Here is a 23,064-nt window from a genome sequence, read left to right as displayed (position 1 = left end):
GTTCAGAGTGTCATACTTACGTGCCATGGCAAAATAAAAGGAGATGATTTGGGAAGTCTGCCTGGAAAGGCAAAACCTATATGTCTATGAAGTCGCTTAGGAACTCTTATAAGCCACTTCCAACTTACCAAATGCGAATTTATATTTGATAAAAAGATAGGAAATTGTTGAGGGGAAATACTGAAAGGGTGGTCACAGTTGGATAGTGTTAGACTGGAAAGTGTCTTAGAAATGGCATAAAGGAAGAGGAGCTAGATTAGGGATTGTAAAATGAGAGATGAGTATCAAAAAATAAGAGAAAATATGTGAATGTGACTTTTATATTTTTGTAAAATATATCACATAGAAACTATTTTTCTATGCATCCGAGTGGGGAAGTTTGGCAGTCAAGCAAAAAAAAGCCTTTATCCTTGTCTTACCCTTTCCTATTCCTTCTCTCACCTCCTGCTTTTCTTTCCTTCTTTTCCTCTTTTTCTTCTTCATACCAGCTCTATCTGTGGTCTTATTTTCTTTTTCCCATTTCTCATTTCTCCCTGTTACCTAACTCTACTTCTCTGTTGTATTTGTTGTATCTGATAACAGGTCAGTAGTACTGTTATTTATTCTCTTCCCTCTCTCTGTTGGCTTTTTCTCCATCTCAGTTATTGATTCTTTTAGTTTGTCCCTTTTCTCTTTCCCTCTTTAATTTTATTCCCCACTGTCTGTCTTCCTTTATTTATCTCCCTACCCTTTCATTTCTTTTTTTTTTTTTTTTTTTTTTGATACGGACTCTCGCCCTGTCACCCAGGCTGGAGTGCAATGGCACAATCTCGGCTCACTGCAACCTCCGCCTCCCGAGTTCAAGTGATTCTCCTGCCTCAGCCTCCCGAGTATCTGAGATTACAGGCGTGCGCCTCCACGCCCAGCTAATTATTGTATTTTTAGTAGAGATGGAGTTTCACCATGTTGGGCAGGCTGGTCTCGAACTCCTGACCTCGTAATCTGCCTGCTTCAGCCTCCCAAAGTGCTGGGATTACAGGCGTGAGCCACAGCGCCCGGCCCCGTTTCTTTCTGTTATCAAATAATTGTCATTAATCTTTGGGTCCTAACACTCCTGTGTCACCAGATGCAGTTGACGTCATTAATCCCTGTCAGGCCTCCTAAATCATCCAGCTTTCTGGTGTCCACATAACCTAATCTGTAATCCTATATTATAATTTTTAAATGTTTCTTTTTTTTTTTCCTTCTGTGTGTAAGGTTTTATGTTTATAGCTCCTCTCTTATTGTCCTCTAGTGTTTTTGTTTGTTTGTTTGTTTGTTTGTTTGTTTTTTGAGACAGAGTTTTGCTCTTGTCACCCAGGCTGGAGTATAATGGCACGATCCTGGCTCACTGCAACCTCTGCCTCCTGGGTTCAAGCGATTCTCCTACCTCAGCCTCCCGAATAGCTGGGATTACAGGCACCCGCCACTATACCTGGCTAATTTTTGTATTTTTAGTAGAGACGGGGTTTCATCATGTTGACCAGGCTGGTCTTGAATTCCTGACCTCAGGTGATCCACTTGCCTCGTCCTCCCCAAGTGCTGGGATTACAGGCGTGATTCACTGTGCCCGGCCTCTACTCTAGTTTTTTATAGTTGGTTAGAGAGTGTGAATGGAAAAAAAGAAATAGAGCTGGGTGTGGAATAGGTTACGTTTTCACATCTGCTTAAGTGTGGGGGTGTAAAGTTTATTATTAAAAGAGGCCTCTTCTCTTTTTTTTTTTTTTTTTGAGACAGAGTTTCACTCTTGTTGCCCAGGCTGGGGTGCAATGGTGTGACCTCGGCTCTCTGCAACCTCTGCCTCCTGGGTTCAAGCGATTCTCCTGCCTCAGCCTCCTGAGTAGCTGGGATTACAGGCATACACTACCATGCCCGCCTAATTTTTTTGTATTTTTAGTAGAGACGGGGGTTTCTCCATGTTGGTCAGGCTGGTCTCGAACTCCTGACTTCAGGTGATCCATCTGCCTCGGCTGCCCAAAGTATTGGGATTACAGGCGTGAGCCACCATGCCTGGCCAAGAGGGACCTCTTTATAGACCTTTAGAGAGGGTTTATTGTGGGGAAGCAAGAGCAGGTCAGTGGAAGAAATTAAGTGATAAGAAAAAAGTGTTTCCTCCTAAAAGAATATTTATAGAGTCAGGACAGCAAAAAAAGTAGTAATAATTCCCTCTCTTTTGAAGTTTCTCAAATTAGAATCGTATTTTTTTTTTTTTTTTTTTTGAGACGGAGTCTCGCTGTGTCTCCCAGGCTGGAGTGCAGTGGCGTGATCTCGGCTCACTGCAAGCTCCGCCTCCCGGGTTCACGCCATTCTCCCGCCTCAGCCTCCCAAGTAGCTGGAACTACAGGCGCCCGCCACCACGCCCGGCTAGTTTTTTGTATTTTTAGTAGAGACGGGGTTTCACCATGTTAGCCAGGATAGTCTCGATCTCCTGACCTCGTGATCCACCCGCCTCGGCCTCCCAAAGTGCTGGGATTACAGACTTGAGCCACCGCGCCCGGCCTGTTTTTTTTTTTTTTTTAAGTAATGCTTAATAAGATTATTTGAATATGTGCATGAGTATAGGTCAAATTTCAGAACCAAGGGATTATAAAGACTTCAAATGTTAAAGCACCATACCTTGCATGTGTAGAAGGACATGCTCACTGTTGAGTATGTTTGCCAATTTGTCTAATATTTCAACTTTTCTCTTTCATTTGTTTAAAATTTTATCTTTGAAAAGAAAGGGAGGGGCATATAGATGTCAGCTAAGGTTTCTTTTCTTTCTTTTTTTTTTTTTTTTTTTGAGATGGAGTTTTGCTTTGTCGCCCGGGCTAGAGTGCAGTGGCACCATCTCAGCTCACTGCAACCTCCACCTCCTGGGTTCAAGCAGTTCTCCTGCCTCAGTCTCCCGAGTAGCTGGGACTACAGGCACACCCACCACGCCCAGCTAATTTTTGTAGTTTTAGTAGAGACAGGGTTTCACCATGTTGGCCAGGATGGTCTCAATCCCTTGACCTCATGATCTGCCTGCCTCGGCCTCCCAAAGTGCTGAGATTACAGGCATGAGCCACCGCGCCCAGCCAGCTAAGTTTTCTTAGAGTTGAGCCTAGTCTACCGCCATGCCACCCTGAATGCGCCTGATCTCAGAAGCTAAATGAGAGTGGGTTGAGCCTAAATATTACTAGAAAGAATACAGGAAAGGATCATAAAGGAGGAAATATTACTAGGTAAAAACCATTAGAGCTGGAGACCCAGAGTTTGGCAACAATAATTTGAATGCACTTTGGATGGTTTTCTTTTGGTAAGGTGGATGCACAAGTTCTGGTAATTCACGAGTCTTTGGAGTTTTTGGTTGTGAGTTCACCTGTGGTCTGAAATGACTTTTGTTTGTTAGTTTACTTGTCCTGATGACTACTTAAGATACAAATGATTGCTCCCTTTTCTCCTTTACTTTTTCTTTACATGTTATATACTTTTTAAATGTTTTATTTTTGTAGTTATTTGGAATCTCTCAAGGTAGATAAATATTAGATGTGGTTGGGAAAATCATCCTGTGAGACCTGTGTTTATTTTTAAACAACAAGTAGGGATGGATAGAATAAAGCAAAACAATAAAAATCTCATAATCCATTTCTGTCCTGTCTGTCACATATTTTATGTTTAAAAACTATAACAACCTAGAAAACTATGGCTATGTCTAGGCCCGGTGGCTCATGCCTGTAATCCCAGCACTTTGGGAGGCTGAAGCGAGTGGATCACCTGAGGTCAGGTGTTCGAGACCAGCCTAGCCAACATGGTGAAACCCCATCTCTACTAAAAATAGAAAAATTAGCTGGATGTGGTGGCAGACGCCTGTAATCCCAGCTACTTGGGAGGCTGAGGCAGGAGAATCACTAGAACCCAGGAGGTGGAGGTTGCAATGAGCAGAGATCACACCATTGCACTCCAGCCTGAGTGACATGAGCGAAACTCCATCTCAAAAAAAAAAAAAAAAAACTGTGGCTATGACTCATGAAGTTTTGGTTACTTTCTTTTCCTCCTGCTGCCTTCCTTTCCCTCTCTCAGAACATTATTATTATTCCTTTAGGGAAATCTAGGGACTGTTTGAATCTTTCCCTGAGGGATTTATTTCCCCCATTAGACTTCTAGACTCCTTAAGTGCCTCCATCTCCTCTCCTTGTTCTGCTCTCTGGGCTGAAGGCAAAGAAGATAATACTTTTTCTTAAACTTGATTAATGTTTTACTCCCTTTGAGGTGTTTAGACTTTAACTCTTATGTGCTAGTCTTTTTATTTCTATTTTTATTGTAGGCTTCCTTTAATAGAACGGGAATGTTTTACAAAGCCTGTCTCATAAACCAGTTTTTTTCTCTCAAAAATTATTAGCAATCTGGATGGAGATTTGTGGGCTGGCCAGAAATGATCTTTTCTGGGGATGGTGATGTGTGGAGGAGTGGTGGGGAAGTAAAATCATTTCTCAGCTCAGTTCTGGACTTAAAATGGTAGTGGAATGAGAATGAGGAAAGAATTATAAATTCTGTCATGCTGGCCTGTCAGAAAAGGTCTCTGTAACAACACCTGTTTTAACATAACATGTAATGTGTGTATATTTTAAAGAGACTGTCATCAAGGCTGAAGGAAATGGAGAGTCATCTGTCTTTTTCTTAACTGCTTTCTTCAGGATGATGCCCGACAATTATTTGTTTTAGCTGGCAGTGCTGAAGAAGGAGTCATGACTCCAGAACTAGCAGGAGTGATTAAACGGTTATGGCGAGATGGTGGGGTACAAGCTTGCTTCAGCAGATCCAGGGAATATCAGCTCAATGATTCTGCTTCATAGTAAGTAATTTTTCTCCATGAAACTATAACAGAGAATAACTTGGTGACACTAGAGAAAGTTTAGTGCCCATCCTTAAGGAAATGTTTAAGTAATAGACACTCTTAGAAGTTTATAGGATGCTTTATAAAAATTGTCTAAGTTTAGGATTATAGAGCCCTTGGTCATTTGTATGATTTGGAGAAAAAAGTTCCCTCTTGGAATGTAAATGGGAGACTTGGCACCACTAAATTAGTTCCATGGCATTTTATTATAAGCAAGTGAAGGAGGAGAGACATCTATTGTGGCTGGGTTCTGAATCTGTTCCAACTCATAAGTTCTGTGTAAGAGCTTGGCACTGATAGCCAGCTAGAAAGGGAAATTAGAATTGTGGTATTCCTTTTTATGCAGCCAGCTCTCTGTGTCTGGGCTGCACCGTGGATTTCACTAATAAATATTTTGCCAGATCACAATAGTAGACTTTGTATAGAAAGAGGTTGAGTCATGGAATGAAGTTGAAGTATCTTTTTTGTCAAGGATATTATCTTGAGTGTTAACATAGTTTTAGAGAATTTATAATGAATACTTATATAAAGCTATTACATGTTATCCTATTTTACCTCTTTTACATATACTTATTTATAAAACCTAGATTCAGAATTTTTTTTTTTTTTGAGACGGAGTCTCGCTTTGTCGCCCAGGCTGGAGTGCAGTGGCGCGATCTCCGCTCGCTGCATGCTCCACCTCCCACGTTCACACCATTCTCCTGCCTCAGCCTCCTGAGTAGCTGGGACTACAGGCGCCCGCCATGACACCTGGCTAATTTTTTGTATTTGTAGTAGAGACGGGGTTTCACTGTGTTAGCCAGGATGGTCTCGATCTCCTGACCTCGTGATCCACCCATCTCGGCCTCCCAAAGTGCTTGGATTATAGGAGTGAGCCACCGTGCCCAGCCCAGAATGTATTTTTTTAAATGTACTTTTGCGGGGCCTGGTGAGCACTTGTTATCTGTATTTCTCTTTGTACTTTTAAGCATTAAGGTTTTTTCTCCAATATTATTGTTTTCCTACTTTTCACATCATCATTCTAGCTTAAATTGTTACAAGAAGAAATTAAATGATATAGTCAGGCTGTGCATAAGGACAGGGATACATTCTGAAACATGCATCATTAGGTGATTTGTCATTGTGTGAACATCATAGACTATGCATACACAGAATTAGATGGTATAGCCTACTACACACCTAAGCTTTGTGGTATATCCTGTTGCCCCTAGACTGTGAACCTGTACAGCATGTTATTGTACTAAATACTGTAGGCAATTGTAACGTAATGGTAAGTATTTGTATATCTCAACATCTCTAAACATATAAAAGGGTAATACGGCCCATGATGTCACTAGGGACTAGGAGTGTTTCAGCTTCATTATAATCTTACAGGATCACTAGCATACATTTATGGAGTCTGTTGTTGACCAAAACATTGTTATGCAGCGCGTGACTGTATTTGAAAACTTTCTTATTCTTTCAGTGAGAACTTGACTTTAGAAACGTTTCAGGATTCTTGCCTACCTTTTAATAACATATTTTAGTTGCAGGTATTGAGAGCTTAAATAATTCTACCAGTGGTCAACAAAAGTAGATTATAATTGCTTTTTTTCATCATTCATTCAGAAAGCTCTGAATCCTCTAACTACATGTGCTTACATTATAGAGATTTTCATAACAGTTGATCTAAGTTTGCCTCTTTACATTAGTGATAGTATTTGGTTTTATAGATCATTAATGATTCACTTATATTGGTGCCATCTGCTCATCAGTTTTCTAGCCTGAAATCAGCAAAGAATATAGTTTTGAAGCAGTCTTTTAATTATTTCCCTGAACAAATTAATTTTTTTTGGAGGTATTTACAATTTGTTTTTGGTTTAGATTTAAAAAACCCCCAAACCTCCCCAACTCTTCTGTTTATTGAAAGAAAACGGAAAATATTCTTACTCACTATAGTTCTCTTAATTTTAGTAAATCAAACACCATTCTCTAATGTCCTGTCAAATGGTTAAACACACATGACCTATTAAGTTTAATTGTCTGAGGACTTTTGGTATAGTTTGGTTTTGGTATTATACAGTACACAGTTATTTTAGTATTACATTTCAGGAATTTTTCTTTACTAAAAACGTTTCCTGTTCCTATTGTTTTAATTTTTTAAATTGGCCTTCACAGTTTAATTCTGTAGAATTAAACCTACTTTTGTGTCTGGGCACGGTGGCTCACGCCTGTAATCCCAGCACTTTGGGAGACCAAGGCAGGCGAATCACCTGAGGTCAGGAGTTTGAGACCAGCCTGGCTAACATGGTGAAAACCCATCTCTACTAAAAATACAAAAAATTAGCTGGGCGTAGTGGTGAGCATCTGTAATCCCAGCTGTTCAGGAGGCTGAAGCAGGAGAATCACTTGAACCTGGAAGATGGAGGTTACAGTGAGCCGAGATCACACCACTGCATTGCAGCCCGGGTGACAGAGTGAGACTCTGTCTCAAAAAAAAAACAACAAAAAGAAAAGAAAACAAAACAAAAACCTACTTTTGTTAATGTATATAGACTCTATACTTTAATTGTCCTATGTTGGATTCGTATTTTTTCTTATTATTTATTTCTTTTTTTTAAGAGACGGGGATCTCACTCTGTCACTCAGGCTGGAGTACAGTGGCACCCTGCAGCCTTGACCTCTTGGGTTCAAGTGATCCTCCTGCTTCACTCAAGGGTAGGAGGATTAGCTAGGACTATAGGTGTGCACCACCATGCTTAGTTAATTTTTAAAATATTTTGTAAAGACAGGGGTCTCTTTATGTTGCCCAGGCTGGTCTTGAACTCCTGGCCTCAAGTGATCTTCCTGCCTTGGCCTCCCAAAGTGTTGGGATTACAGTCATGAGCCACCATGCCTGGCTTCTTATCTTTTCTATGATACTGAAGATCTGATTCTGTTTTGCCACTCTAGTAACTAGTAACAGGTTTAGAATAGGAACTAATTTAGTCTGTTGATTTGCTATGCACATGGTTGGCTTCACCAAGTAAAAGTAAGTGTGTCTTTTATTTAGTTATCTAAATGATCTGGATAGAATATCCCAGTCTAACTACATTCCAACTCAGCAAGATGTTCTTCGGACGAGAGTGAAGACCACAGGCATTGTAGAAACGCATTTCACCTTCAAAGACCTATACTTCAAGTAAGTCATTAGCCTTTTTGCTAGGTGTGCCAAATACAAGTATCTTTTGTTTTAGTTTACCATCTCTTAATCAGGGCAAAATTCCTCTGGGCAGTATTCCTTGGTTTAGAAACTTAACCTATTTATCAGCATTGTTTGAATATTTTAATTGAATGGGGGCCCAAACATCTCTTGTTTCTCCAAATAGCATCAAATGTTTGTGTCCATTTAGAGGAATTTAAATTCAAAAATAAATTGTAACTTGCCTCCCAGTAAAATTTTTCCTGTGATAACTGGTTTGTTTTAATTTTATTCTTTTCAGCTGCTTGTTAGACTCACCAAAACAGATATCGAATGTTTAATAGGGTAACAATATTGAACTTATGAAAACCAGTTTTTTTGGTTAGTTACATGGTTTTGTTTTGCCATTTTGATATTAAAATAGGAATGCTTTTCTCCCCAGTGTCACTTCTTTTTGGTTTGAATTTCCCTTCCAGTTGAATGGAATGGAGCAAGTATTATCATGGCTCTTGAAGTAATTTGTGCGTAGTGTCATGTACAATTAAGTTCTTAGTACAGTGCAGAAATATGGGGATAGAGGTGTTTTGGGTTGGTAAGATGACATTTAAACAGTGATTTTTTTTGGTTTGTTTTTAAAATTTTATTTTTTAGAGACAGGGTCTTACTCTGTCATCTTATCTGGAGTGGAGTGGTGTGATCATGGCTCACTGCAGCCTGGACCTCCTGGGCTCAAGTGATCCTTCTGCCTCAGCCTTCCAAGTTGCTGGGACTGTAGGCTCATGCCACTGTGCCTGGCTAATGTTTACCAAAAAAAAATATGTAGAGACAGAATCTCTCTTTATTGCTCAGGCTGGTCTCAAACTCCTGGGCTCAGGTGATTCTCCCACCTTAGCCTCTCAAAGTGCTGGGATTGCAGGTGTGAGCCACCATGCCCAGTCCAACTGTGATAGTTTGAGAGAGAGAAAATTCTAGTATTCTAATACAATTAACTTTCTCATTAGCATTAGTAATTCTTTTTTTTTTTTTTTTTTTTTTTTTGAGACGGAGTCTTGCTCTGTCGCCAGGCTGGAGTGCAGTGGTGCGATCGTGGCTCATTGCAACCTCTGCCTCCCGGGTTCAAGTAATTCTCTTGCCTTAGCCTCCTGAGTAGCTGGGAGTACAGGCGCATGCCACCACGCCCGGCTAATTTTTTTTTTTTTTTTTTTGTACTTTTAGTAGAGATGGGCTTTTACCGTGTTAGCCAGGATGGTCTCTATCTCCTGACCTCGCGATCCGCCCGCCTCGGCTTCCCAAAATGCTGGGAGCCACCATGCCTGGCAGCATTAGTAATTCTAAAACAAGCCTCAGCTTGTCTCTGTGTTAATGGTCTTTTATAAATATTAGAAATGTTTTTTTGGTTCCTATTTTCTTCTTTTGTGACCTTTGAGATTAGGAGTAAACTTTTCTCCTTCAATATACCATGTGTTCTTTAGTTATGTTATTATGCTTATATGTAGAATGTGATGTTCGGCATTATTGCATACAGATGTAACTACTACCTCAGAGCCTGTCAGGTTTTTGGTCTGAAACCAGCTCTTACACAGGATTTGTGAAATCCACATAGGGTTTACTTATTACTAGATACCACTCAGGGTCTCGAAATCCTAATACACTAAACTAGATTTTTTCCTGGTGCAGGAAAATAGCAGTTCAGCTCTGAATGCTTTTAGAATAGACTTGCTGCTTGTCGTTAGTACTGATGAATTTATTTAGCAAGAGCAGCAAAGACCACGTGGATTATCACTCATAAGATGATAAGAATGAGATTTCTTTGTATAAGGTTTGTAATCTACTTATAATTAAAAGTTGTGATCATTATTTAGTGTTGGAAACTTTCTTATTGGTGTTGTTATATAGATCAATCTTTAGTTAGGCAAATCCTAACTGTCCTGTCTTTTTATGCCATAATCAATAGCCAGATCTAATTAAGGTGCCACACCTACTTGATTGTTGGCATGTAGTTATCTTGTTATGAAGTACTATCATTTCTTCCTTTTCCTCTTCTCTCTAGGCAAAACTACTATCCATTTATTCAAACATTTATTGAGCATCTACCATATGCAAGGCATTGTGTAATTGCTTACTTGCCTCTCAGTTAATGAGGTAATGTTTATGAAATGTTGATCTCTTAGTGAATGATATTGTAAATGTTAATATGTGCTAAAAGCCCACCTTGGAACTTCACAGTGTTGTATAGACTTTGTAGAGAAAATGGGGGAGTAAATTGAAGTTATTGGTGTGTCTCCCCTTGAGACTTCCATGGTGAAATATATGATGTTAGCCTTCCTAAAACCTGTATTATGACCCTATATTAAAGCCAACTTGTGATTACATCATTTCAGGTGTCATGACCAAAGGTCAAAAAGAATTGTGCAAGATCAACCCAAAGGAAGAGTTGGGTCATAAAGAGATAATTCCTTTCAAGCATACATTGAGAAATCACCAACTGTGTCTTATTTCTTTCAATTTCTGGGCAAAAACATCTCTGGAAATGTAGGCCTCTAGTCACTATTGATCTTATACATTAAACCAGTTCAGCAGAGTTTAGCCTTTAAAAATTTTATCATTTTCTTCAAACACAGATCACAGAGTAACAATTTGCATGTATACGTCATTAGACCTAAGTATCAGCTAAAACACAAAGCAGTGCAGGTCTTCTTTTTACTGTAGGAGGTAGTTGAGGATGCTGTTGATGGAAGTTCAGCAGTTGACTCAGAATACCAAGTAAGTCGCCCAGAAGAGAGTATTGGACTAAAACTGATCTGGAGTGGAACATAAAGTTTGTGAACAGTTGAGACTTTGTTTTTATTAATTAGGTTTAAGTAAGACTTGGAGTTTGGAAATGTTGGTCAAGGCTGTTTTTCGGTTATTGGGTTCATAGAATCCTACCATAAAAATATAATTTATTTGTTTTTACAATTAATCTCCAAATTTTTTTTTAAGGTAAGGAAAACAAACTTAGTAGGAAGAAGTTATGGAAGCAGAGTGCACGTTGGGCATTTATAGGCAAACCATTTTGAGAGTCAGAACATGGGTGCTGGAGTTAGAGTGCCTAGGTTCAGATCCCCAGTCCCTGTTTGTTAGTAGTGTACCTTTGAGCAAATCATTTAACATTGAATGTCCCATAATTTCTTTATCTGTATAATTGGGGTAATAATAATAGTACTTATAGGAGTGTTACAAGGGCAAAATAAGTTAAGATGTTTAGTAGTAGTGTCTGGCACCATGGTAAGCACTCAATAAATATGCCATTATTATTATTATCTCAAACTGTATTATTTAGCTCTTTGCTTTTCCTATCTTTTCCCCTCCTTCCTTTAATCCATTTCAGTGCTTATTCTGCTGACTTTTCACACATCTGGTACAAGCTTTGATAGAGAGGAGGCTCAACAGTCTGTCTAAAATTAGAATCTAGATTATTCACAAATTTTATTTTCTCATGTTGTCTTGTACTTTTAGCCAAGGTAATTATTTTGACTGCATTTAATCTATTCCTTGTTTGTCTTCTATTATAAATGAAGTTTTGAATATGTAATAGTGGGAAGTTTCCTAATTATTTCAGTTTAGGGAGAGGTGTATGTGTGACCTTGCTGAATTTGTGCTTTCTTTCCCCTTGCCAGGATGTTTGATGTAGGTGGCCAAAGATCAGAACGAAAAAAGTGGATTCACTGTTTTGAGGGAGTGACAGCAATTATTTTCTGTGTGGCCCTCAGTGATTATGACCTTGTTCTGGCTGAGGACGAGGAGATGGTATGTTGGAGCTTCTGGTAAAAAGCCTGTCTAATGTAACCAGGAAATAGAAAATAACGTATTAGGAAGATTGTCTGCATCCATTTGCTCATTCAGTCAAAACTTAGTATCTTTACTTTTTTTGATCTGTGTCCTGTTACTCTAAAAAAGATGTTATAGGCACATTGAGTATGTGGAAAGGATGTTAGCCAGCCCTTCCTCCTACCTCCTCTCGCCTCAAAATTACACAAATGAGGACTGACACTCAACTTTATCTTATTGGTGTTTGACTTATTTCCATTAATGCCATTCAGTGCTGCAAAACTTGTTGGTTTATCTTTTTCTTTAAGTTAATCCAATTTTACTATTTGCTACTGACCTATCATCCTTTCTTTCTTTTTCAGAACCGAATGCATGAAAGCATGAAACTGTTTGACAGCATTTGTAATAACAAATGGTTTACAGAAACTTCAATCATTCTCTTTCTTAACAAGAAAGACCTGTTTGAGGAAAAAATAAAGAGGAGTCCGTTAACTATCTGTTATCCAGAATACACAGGTAAGAGGTTATGAAAGACTTTGTTGGAGGTACACATCTTACTTAGATTGACACTTTGGTGGCATTCATAAAACTGCCTTTTTTTTTTTTTTTTTAAGTGATTGACGGAGAGTATTCAGTGGTAGTGGCATTGGCATTAAGCCTGTGATTAAAACCCCCTAAGTCAAGAGTGCCATATCAGACACAATTGAATTTTCTGTGTTTATTTTAAATTTCTCTCTTCATTTTTTGAGGAAAATAAAAAAGGAGAAAAAGTAAATTTGGGAGCTGGGCATGGTGGCTATAATTCTAGCTACTTGGAAGGTTGAGGCAGGAGGATCATTTGAGCCCAAGAGTTTGAGGTCAGCCTAGGCAACATAGTGACACCCTGTCTCACAAAAAATAAAGTAAAACTTGGTATATGTCGAAGAAAATACAAGGGTAAGTTGTAATCATTGTGCCCAAGAAACTGACATGTAGTTGCCGAGGGACATAAATAAATTTATTGTAGTGTAAAATGTGCATTAACAGAAATGGAATAGAAGTGGTTACTTCTGATGGGGTCAGTGTAGTCTTTTTCTAGAGTGGCTAAGAGGATGAAATAGAAATCATCAGGCAGACAGGGGAATAAAAGCATTTTAGAAAAGAGGAATTGCATATATGAAAATATGGAAGTAGGAAAATGGTGTGACCAGTCGTGGAACTCAGAAGGAGTTTGGTATTACTAGAGTTTACAGTGGCAGGGAAGAAGTGGTTGGAGAGATGGTCAGAGATCAACTCATGGAGGGCCTTATATCTCATGCTGAGACAATGATAATCAGTTGAAGGTTTAATATCCTTCCATGATCCATATCATGGGGTACATGATATAGAAGAAACTGTGCTTTAGAAAGATTATGCAATAAATAATAAAGATAGTAGTAGATTTGAATTAGTAAGAACTCAGGATGGAAATAAAAACTCTTGATGGGGATTAAGCGATAGATCTTAGAACCCAAAGGCAAGAATGGACAGGTCTTAGAATGGAATTAGAACTAGGAAATAATTGTGAGGAACCCTGGAAGCACTCTTTATCCCCATCTTTTTTCTCTCCTCTGTGTATCTTTTTTATTATTCTTTCTCTCCTTACCGGCTTTCTCTGCTATTCAGTTTATGTGATAACAGCTTGGTCACAGTTTCTGTATCTCTGTTAAAAAGATCAGACTAGGCCGGGCGTGGTGACTCACACCTGTAATCCCAGCACTTTGGGAGGCTGAGTGGATCACGAGGTCAGGAGATTGAGACCATCCTGGCTAACACAGTGAAACCCCGTCTCTACTAAAAATACAAAAAAAAAAAAAAAATTAGCTGGGCATGGTGGCGGGCACCTGTAGTCCCAGCTACTCGGGAGACTGAGGCAGGAGAATGGTGTGAACCTGGGAGGCGGAGCTTGCAGTGAGCCGAGATCGCACCACTGCACTCCAGCCTGGGTGACTGAGCAAGACACCACCTCAAAAACAAAAACGAAAACAAAAAAAGTTAAGACTAGACTGGGATTGCTTGGCCTTGGTTTCAATTCCAAGGAGAGAGATTCTGGCCATGGTTAAGTCAGGCAGAAATCTGTAGGCCAATCAGTTGAGGTCAGGGGCAGAAATATAACCTGCCAGGGATGGATCACTATGAAACTAGGAGATCAGAGTCAGGTATTTCCAGAGAATAGGAACTCTTATTAGCAGAGACACTGTAAATGCTTTCTATAATAAAGTGAGGCCGGGTGCAGTGGCTCATGCCTGTAATCCCAGCACTTTGGGAGGCCGTGGTGGGTGGATCATGAGGTCAAGAGATCGAGACCATCCTGGATAATGTGGTGAAACCCTGTCTCTACTAAAAATAGAAAAATTAGCTGGGCATGGTGGCACGCACCTGTAATCCCAGCTACTCGGGAGGCTGAGGCGGGAGAATCGCTTGAACCCAGGGGGCGGGGGTTGCAGTGAGCTGAGATTGCACCACTGCACTCCAGCCTGGAGACAGAGTGAGTCTCCATCCGTCAATCAATCAATAAAGTGAAGGGGTAAAGCAGGGTTAAGGAAATGGGAAGAGTCAGAGGTACTCCCAGGTTTCTGTCTTGGATGCTGGTGCTGTGACCTGAATTCATATTTAGGAATGTTGATTTTAAATTATTTATGGAACATCGAAATAATATCTCATGGGCAGTTATATTTGAGGTTGGGGAGAGGTTGGAGTTTGAGATCATCAGTAATGAAAACATGGAAATGGGTGAAATGACCTATGGAGAGAATAATATAGAATGAGGAGAAAAAGGACCACAGATAAAATGAGAGAGAATAGCAGCCTCTATTGGCAGGAGAGAAAGAAAGATATCATAACCAAAAGGAGAGCTTAAAAAGTGAGTTGATTAAATATTTCAGTCAACAGTGTTATCTGCAGATAAGTAAGATAAATACTGAAAAATGGCCTTGGAGTTAACAGTTAGGAGGTCGGTGACCTGCTCTTGAGAGCAGTGTCAATGGAAAGGTGAGTACAGTGAGTTACAGAGTGGAAAGTGAAGAAGGAAGACAAGTGTAGACTACTCTTGAGCAACGTGGTAAAAGGGAGAAATTTAAGAATGTTTATAGGTTGAGGGCTAAGATCCTATAAGCAAAAGAGGTGTTGAAAAAACAGATGTAATTGAAGGAGCAAGATTTGCAAGAAGGTGGAAAAAAGGAATTAAGAGTCTAAGTAGGATAAATGGATAAACAAATTGTGTTATATACATACAATGAATATTATTTACCCAAGAAAAGGAATAATAATAGATGGTACAACTTGTATGAAACTCAAAACACTGTGCTAAGTAAAAGAGGCCGATACTTCTATTATATGATATATCCAAAATAGGCAAATCCATAGAGACAGAAAGCATATTAGTGGTTATGAGAATTGGGAGAATGGGAAGAAAAGGGAGTGATTACTTAATGGGAATAGGGCATTGAAAAAGTTTTGTCGCTAGAGAGAGGTGGTGATTGCATAACATTGTGAATACACTAAGTGCCACTGAATTGTACACTTTAAAATGGTTAAATATCTGTTATGTTAATTTTCCTCAATTTTTTAAAAGAGTATAGGTAGAGCAATTGATTTTTGAGGAAGAAGTAAGACACCTCTAAGACCAGAAGTACAAATAAGTGCAGATATGTAACATTTTGAGTGAGGTGGTAGGACAAAAAGTTGAGATGTAGTTTAATCCTCATGGCCTCTGTTTTCTTAAGGAAGTTGGAAATGTGGTTACCTGTTCAGAGTAAAGAACAGAGGGAAGTGAGAATCAGGTGAATTTATAGAAAGCAACCAAGTTTTAGGATTGGGGGAGAGAGATGTAAGACAAGTAAAAGAATCGGCATTAATGTTGAAGGCCCAGCTTAGAGTCTTCACACAAAGCAAAGAGCCTTTAATATCGTATCCATTTTCTTTGTTGTTGTTAACTTCCAAGCCTATCCTCCATTGTCTTCGTTCTACGTACAGATTCTTACAGTCCTTATTTGCCAGGTATTAGTATCTGTTCCTAGCAGAGAAAATTCACTTTTCACTCATCTGCCTCTAATTTACAGAGGTTGTTTTCCAGATTTTAAGAACCTGCTTCAAGCACCTACAAAGCTGTTTTCCTTCAGTTCTTTAAATATTTTAATTAATATTCTTTTCCTTTCCTTTTTTTTTTTTTTTTTTTTTTTTTTTTTTTTTTTGAGACAGTGTCTTGCTCTGTCTCCCAGACAGAAATGCAGTGGCATGATCTCGGCTCACTGAAACCTTCACCTCCCAGATTCAAGTGCTTCTTGTGCCTCAGCTCCACTACAGGTGCCCACCACTAGGCCTAGCTAATGATTTTTTGATTTTTAGTGGAGATGGGGTTTCACTGTGTTGGCCAGGCTGGTCTCGAACTCCTGACCTCAAGCAATCCACCTGCCGCAGCCCCAGGTGGGAGCCACCCCACCCAGCTCCTTTTTTCTTAAGCTCCATTTTGTTACCTGGTCTTCTTTATATCTTTGTTATTGATATTTTTGTTATGCTTAATGCTACTGAAAATAGCCTTTAGTTTATTGGAATAATGAATTGTCTTTGTTGTGTTTCCCTGGCTTTATAGCCAGTTTCTAAGGCTACTCTAAAGGTTCCATAAGTAGACAAGATGGTGTAAAAAGCAGGTCATTTAAGGGTATTAATTGCAAATGTTGTTGAGACAGCTTTTACTTTTGGTTCCTGCCACCTTTCTTTTTGTAAAAAATAAGAGCTTTATTGATACATGATTCAGAAACCCTAAAATTCACTCTTTTAAAGTGTATTGCTTTTCCTTACTTAAATTATTACCTTAAGGCTTTGAAGCTAAACCTCCTTAAAACTGTGGAATGATTTTGAAAAGAACAATTTACCCTGTTGAATTCCTTTTTTTGTTTGTTTTAATACAAACAATCCCATAGCATTTATTGCCATCTTGTAGTAACATAAGGGTAATCAAAACAATATGAATAAATGTTCATAATGGACAAAGGACATCTAAAAGCAAACTATCCTTCTCAACAATTTCTCACTTCATTGATCCTTTCTAATTGGAAACACTTTGTAGCAGAGTAATATTATCTCCTTTTAGCATGATCCAACCCAGTTGTTTTAAAAAATATGGAACGCTTCATGAATTTGCGTGTCATCCTTGTGCAGTGGCCATGCTAATCTTCTCTGTATTGTTCCAATTTTAGTACATGTGCTACCGAAGTGAGCACTACCCTGTTGAATTTTTATTCCAAGATCACTCCAAGGAACACAGCCTCTCTCAGACGTTTGAAGCAGTTGTGTTCCCTAGAAATGCACCTTCCTACTTTCCTAGTTTCCCTTTATACTTTCTAGATTTTTTTTAGCTGAAAAGTCTAAATGAAAGGGTAAAGAGAAACAACGTTATGTTTTCTTCAATCTTTGTGTGTGATGATTTTATTTTAGTTACCATGAGAGTCTACTCTCATGAAGAACCTAATTATAGAAACATCTAATGATTATAGAAATAGAGAATTCTATTCATATTTAATTGGGTTATGTTTCCTCTCCATAAGTAAATGGTAATGGTCTGACTTAGTTGAGTTCAGGCAGCTGTTACAATTTGAACTGAAAGTACGGGGTGTCTGTTTTAGGTTCCAATACATATGAAGAGGCAGCTGCCTATATTCAATGCCAGTTTGAAGATCTGAACAGAAGAAAAGATACCAAGGAGATCTACACTCACTTCACCTGTGCCACAGACACGAAGAATGTGCAGTTTGTTTTTGATGCTGTTACAGATGTCATCATTAAAAACAACTTAAAGGAATGTGGACTTTATTGAAAAGCATGGATGTTAGTGAAAGGTAAAGTTTCATACAAGGTAGTTATAGTGCTATAGTGATGTCTGTTAGCTTTGTAAAGTTTTTCTAATTAAGAATCTTCTTCTCTTCTAGTTACTACAGTGTGGAGTGTTGAGACCAGACACCTTTTGCTGTCTTACGGGGCAGCTACAAGCATGAACGGGACCAGGGAATGGCAGCAGCATGCAGAATCTTAGCACTCTTTAGCACAATCTTCTATATTAGGGAACTTTTAATTGACATGAGATGCTAAAGTCAGACATTGGAATTGGAAGAACTGTAAAGTGTGATTTGATCATCAAGACATCACTTGGATTTCTTAATCTTAAATGCTTATGGAAGATGTGAAGTTGAGGTGCTGCATTCTAGAACTTCAATATGTAGCTTACTCTTTTTTTCCCCCTTCTTAACAAACCACCAGTGGTTCATTTTTAGGGTTTTTTCATCAAGAGAAGAATAACTTTACTAAATTTTATTTCTTTATTTGCAAAAGAATCTTTATTAAAACACAATGTTAACTATGCACATGATGTGACCAGATCATCTTGAAAATATTCCTCTTTAGTAGGAACTCTTTGTTTGTAACTCTTGGTGTGGTCAGAATATAATACTTCCATAATTACTTATAATTCTTTCCAGTTACTGGGGCTATGCATACAACTTTTTTGATGAAATTTATGTTATTATCCTGCTCAAAGTACCATTATGGTTTCCATATGGTAATTACATTGGAAAGTTCTGCAATAAGATTCTAGTTCTCTCTTTTCTTTAAGCTTATGGTTGAAGGTTAACTTTGTTTATGCAGATTACCAAATTACTGCTGTGATGTAGTATGATAAAGTCAGCTTCTTGGATACAGACATGCCCGGGACAGCTGCCAATCAGAAATGCAAATTGCTAAATTCCAAACAGAACCAGTGACTTTGCTGCTACATATTTACTAAATTGACCACTTTGATTCTTGCTTGTTTGTCTCAGTTATAGGGAGTTTTGTACAAGGTGCCTCTTGTTTTCCATCTTCATGGCCTTTTCTGTTGAGAGACATCTAAAGTGTATTAACAGTGCATGCTTTTACTTTGTAAATGTGGTGCCAAATCCCTGTTTGCCATCGTTTTTACTGTAGCAATGTTAACTGTAGTAATCCTTAGTCAGTATGTTCTTTTGCTGAAACTGTTGCATTTTGGGACTTTTTTCCACTTTGTCATGTGTACATTTTTAATCTGTTATAGTTGGCAGCAGTATTAAAATGGTGAGTAAAGAGCCCAGGTTTGCTCCTGTTTGTAACTAGTCTTTAATGGAAATACTGTCTTCTTTTTCCTTTTGCCTTTGCAGAATGTGTTTTAGCCTTTGTCTGAGAATGGGTTTAGGTAGAAGGGTTTCCTGAAGGTCTAGTCCTTTGGTGTAATAGTATTGTTGAACCTTAGGTTTTATGTTATATCTGCATACAAGTGAATGTGATCATCATTCATTTTGCAGATTTACATTTTGCTTGTGTGGAGAGTTATATTCACTTCAACCTACAGACCCTTTTGTATAATGTACAGCAAATGTCATTAAATATTGAATGCTCTATTGGAGGAAGACAAATGAAGAGAATGCATTTTGAGCATTTCAAATCAAAAGTTTGAGCAGTGCCTTTTGGGGTCCAATCTTTTCGGATTGGATTCTATATCATCTTTTGATGTGACCTTTCACTAGTTTACAGAAAAAGGTTGGTGTCAACAAAAAAGCAAGTCATAGCAGTTCAGTGCCTTTGTTGGTTGTTTTTAACTTTTTTTCTGATTCTTTTTGGAAAATCATAGCTTACAGATGGTATAACTGTATTATATAATGAAATTTCCTTTAGATTTGGGAAAACTTGATCTGAAAGAAAATTATCAGCTTCAGTTGGTGATTGATTCAATGCCCACAATGTAAACAGGGTTGGTAGTTCTTACTCATTTTGAATATATCTTTTCCTTATTGTATTCTGTAATATAGGATCATCTGGAAACGAGAACTGGTGGAATATTATTTTCAACTTTAGTCTTTCTGTATTGTGGACTAATGGAATGGTGTTATTGATAATCTAAAATAACCAATAATCCAAAAAAGTTCATTTTATTTTGAATTTGTATTTTCATTTGAATATCTATCTGATATGTTAAATTTTTAGCCCTTCTGTTAAAGAAAAATAGCAGGTCCCCATTTTCTGCCTTTGTACCATTTACATTTGCTCTCTGTTTGTTTACATGAAGATCACTCTTATTTCACCATCCCAAATAACTTATCTAAATGCACATTCCTTGAGGACACAGGGAGACAATTTAAGTCAGTGGTCTTTAATATGACTTAAGTAAAAATCACTTGGACCCATCTAAGAGATTGACTTTTGGCTGGTGGGCTGGCAATCAATTTTTTTTTTGAGACGGAGTCTTGCTCTGTTGCCCAGGCTGGAGTGCAGTGGCGCTATCTTGGCTCACTGCAAGCGCCGCCTCCCAGGTTCACACCATTCTCCTGCTGGGACTACAGGTGCCTGCCACCACGCCCAGCTAATTTTTTTGTATGTTTTAGTAGAAACGGTGTTTCACCGTGTTAGCCAGGATGCTCTTGATCTCCTGACCTCGTGATCCACCCGCCTCGACCTCCCAAAGTGCTGGATTACAGGTGTGAGCCAGCGCACCCGGCCGGCAATTTATAATTTTTAAAAGGTGATTTTGATTACCAGTCAGGCTTGAAAATCACTGGTTTGTATTGAAACAAAAGATATTTTCTTGTAGCAGGGCTAAAATGTGAGATGAAACATTAAATCTACTAGCCTGAAAAAAAACTTCGGCATTTGTAGTCAAAGAAGCTAAAAGTTGCCTTGTGTGTTTCCTCTGGAGAATGCTGGAGATTTGTGATGGACAGTGTTTCAGAATTCAGGTGCCTATGCTTTGGACCATTTAAGAAGCCATTAGTCTCTGTGTAAAGAAGAAATATTCTTAATGGACAGTCCCCCCAACCTTATAAATTCAGCTTTGCAACAGATTTTACCTCCTAGGATGAAAATTCCAAAAACTTTAACAATTATTCTTAAGTGGATCTTGAGATGGCATTTTCATCTTGGACAATTTGAATTCTAAATCTCTAGTTCACAGTGAATCATTTTTTAAATTTTTACTGATGGATCGTTATATTTCACAAGGTACTACATTTTTACAGTGTAAGACTAGATGGGACCAAAATTAAAAAAAAAAATTTCTTGCCTTGTTTTTTAAATTTTCATATATATTCTATTTGTTGTATATACACATTAGACTATTTTAAAATAACAGCTGGTTTTTGTAATTCATTCAGTCACTCTATATTCTTATATTCTGGTCATTATTCTCTCATTTATAGCTGTGACATTCTTTGGACATTGCTTCCCTGGCCTGATTAGTTACTTAATATAATTTTTTCATTTGCTTAGCATGTGCGACATAGTTCTGGAGTTTCCTGTTGCAGAACTCCTTGCTGTATTGCAGTCATATATAAGGTAAAGTCAGCCTCTTGTTCCTATTAAAAACCTACCATTGATTATTTTCCCTTTTTATGTGTTAAAAAAAAAAAAAAATCAGCAGCCCTCTACTCATTTGTATAAACCTAAAACGTCACTGTTTTCCTTGAGTGGTGGTACTTGTGGGATCATTCCTTTTCATGTGTAATACTGATTTTAAGAACAATGATCTTAGTTTGCCAGTGCCAGGTAATTATTGTGTTCTACTTTAGGCTTCGTAGTGCAAATCAGAGATCTGACCTGGATCACCCTCAGCTCTTTACATAGCTTTATGGTCATCATATTTTGTTGTATTGCTCCCAACAAGCACAAGAGAAAAAGGCAGGCTGCCTAGAGACCTCAAGTTCAAAGCTGATTTTGCTGACAACTGTCAGGGAGTAAAAGAAAGGCTTTTTCAGGCACTGGAGAACTAACTTTAATGATGATCAAGGTCTTTATTCCTTTATGTTTTAGTTTTTAAGATCCCTTCTCTCCCTCCTTTCCCCTCAGTTTTCTCAACATTTATGAGTTAGTTCTGCTGAGAATGACATACTTCAGAACATATCAGGATAGGGCAGTTTTTTCTCTTGTTTTTCTTTTCTTTTTTTTTTTTTTGAGACAGTCTCGCTCTGTTGCCCAGGCTGGAGTGTAGTGGCACCATCTCTGCTCACTGCAACCTTTGCCTCGTGGGTTCAAGTGATTCTTGTGCCTCAGCCTCCCAAGTAGCTGTGATTACAGGCGTGTGCCACCACACCTGACTAACTTTTGTATTTTTAGGAGAGACAGGGTTTCACCATGTTAGCCAGGCTGGTCTCGAACTCCTGACCTCAAGTAATTTGCCTGCCTTGTCCTCCCAAAGTGCTGAGATTACAGGTGTGAACCACTCCACCCACTCAGGGCAGTTTTTTTTTCTGATACCATATCAGGCCTAGACCTGGGCTGACTCAGATCTTCTCAGGAATAAGAGGTAATAACGAATGTTAAACAGCAGTAGTTACCTGGGGTACGTGGTTAATTTGATTTAGCGGATTCTTTGGCTAAACCCTAGTAAATTAAAATGTCTGAGCCAGGTCATGGGAATATACATGTTTTTAATACATTCCTCAGGTGATTTTGATGTAGTCAATCTGGGCCAACATTTGGGGACAACTGAGTAGGACCTAATACAGGTTGAGTAGCCCTTATCCAAATCTCTTGGAACCAGAAGTGTTTGAGAGTTCAATTTTTGTCATGTTTTGAAATATTTGCATTATATACTTACTGGTTCAGGATTCCAAATCCAAAAATCTGAAATCCAAACTGCCCCAGTGCGTGCTTCCTTTGAGCATTATGTTGTCACTCAAAAAGCTTCCGATTTTGGAGCATTTTAGATTTTGGATTTTCAGGTTTGAAATGCTCAATCTATATTAAAGATCAACACAGGCAGCTGGGCGCGGTGGCTCAAGCCTGTAATCCCAGCACTTTGGGAGGCCGAGACGGGCGGATCACGAGGTCAGGAGATCGAGACCATCCTGGCTAACACGGTAAAACCCCGTCTCTACTAAAAAATACAAAAAAAAAAAAAACTAGCCGGGCAAGGTGGCACGCGCCTGTAGTCCCAGCTACTCGGGAGGCTGAGGCAGGAGAATGGCGTAAACCCGAGAGGCGGAGCTTGCAGTGAGCTGAGATCCGGCCATGGCACTCCAGCCTGGGCGACAGAGCGAGACTCCATCTCAAAAAAAAAAAAAAAAAAAAAAGATCAACACAGGCTGGGCACAGTGGCTCATGTCTGTAATCCCAGCACTTTGGGAGGCCGAGGTGAGCAGATCACTTGAGGTCAGGAGTTTGAGACCAGCCTGGCCAACATGGTGAAACCCCGTCTTTACTA

At 38.8% G+C, this 23,064-nt stretch overlaps 1 protein-coding gene and 1 non-coding gene across 2 annotated transcripts in view; one reads left to right on the top strand and one right to left on the bottom strand.

Annotated features, from left to right (window-relative positions):
• The window catches only part of LOC105479273 (G protein subunit alpha i3), a 48,985-nt gene extending 30,027 nt beyond the window's left edge, over window positions 1–18,958 (top strand). The window contains exons 4-9 of the mRNA XM_011737225.3: window positions 4,677–4,834; window positions 7,908–8,036; window positions 11,696–11,825; window positions 12,209–12,362; window positions 17,489–17,701; window positions 17,792–18,958. Coding sequence (XP_011735527.3) covers window positions 4,677–4,834; window positions 7,908–8,036; window positions 11,696–11,825; window positions 12,209–12,362; window positions 17,489–17,679 — 762 coding nt within the window. The 3' untranslated portion in view covers window positions 17,680–17,701; window positions 17,792–18,958. The remainder of the gene's footprint in view (window positions 1–4,676; window positions 4,835–7,907; window positions 8,037–11,695; window positions 11,826–12,208; window positions 12,363–17,488; window positions 17,702–17,791) is intronic.
• On the bottom strand, window positions 16,980–17,086 carry LOC112426207 (U6 spliceosomal RNA). The gene has a single exon (XR_003017496.1). It is a non-coding gene; the product is annotated as a U6 spliceosomal RNA (small nuclear RNA).
• Window positions 18,959–23,064: the final 4,106 nt, after the last annotated feature.

Source organism: Macaca nemestrina, chromosome 1, assembly GCF_043159975.1.
Source record: "Macaca nemestrina isolate mMacNem1 chromosome 1, mMacNem.hap1, whole genome shotgun sequence".
NCBI lineage: Eukaryota > Metazoa > Chordata > Mammalia > Primates > Cercopithecidae > Macaca > Macaca nemestrina.
Note: the sequence above shows the minus strand (reverse complement) of the source record. Positions and strands in the feature narration are given on the sequence as shown.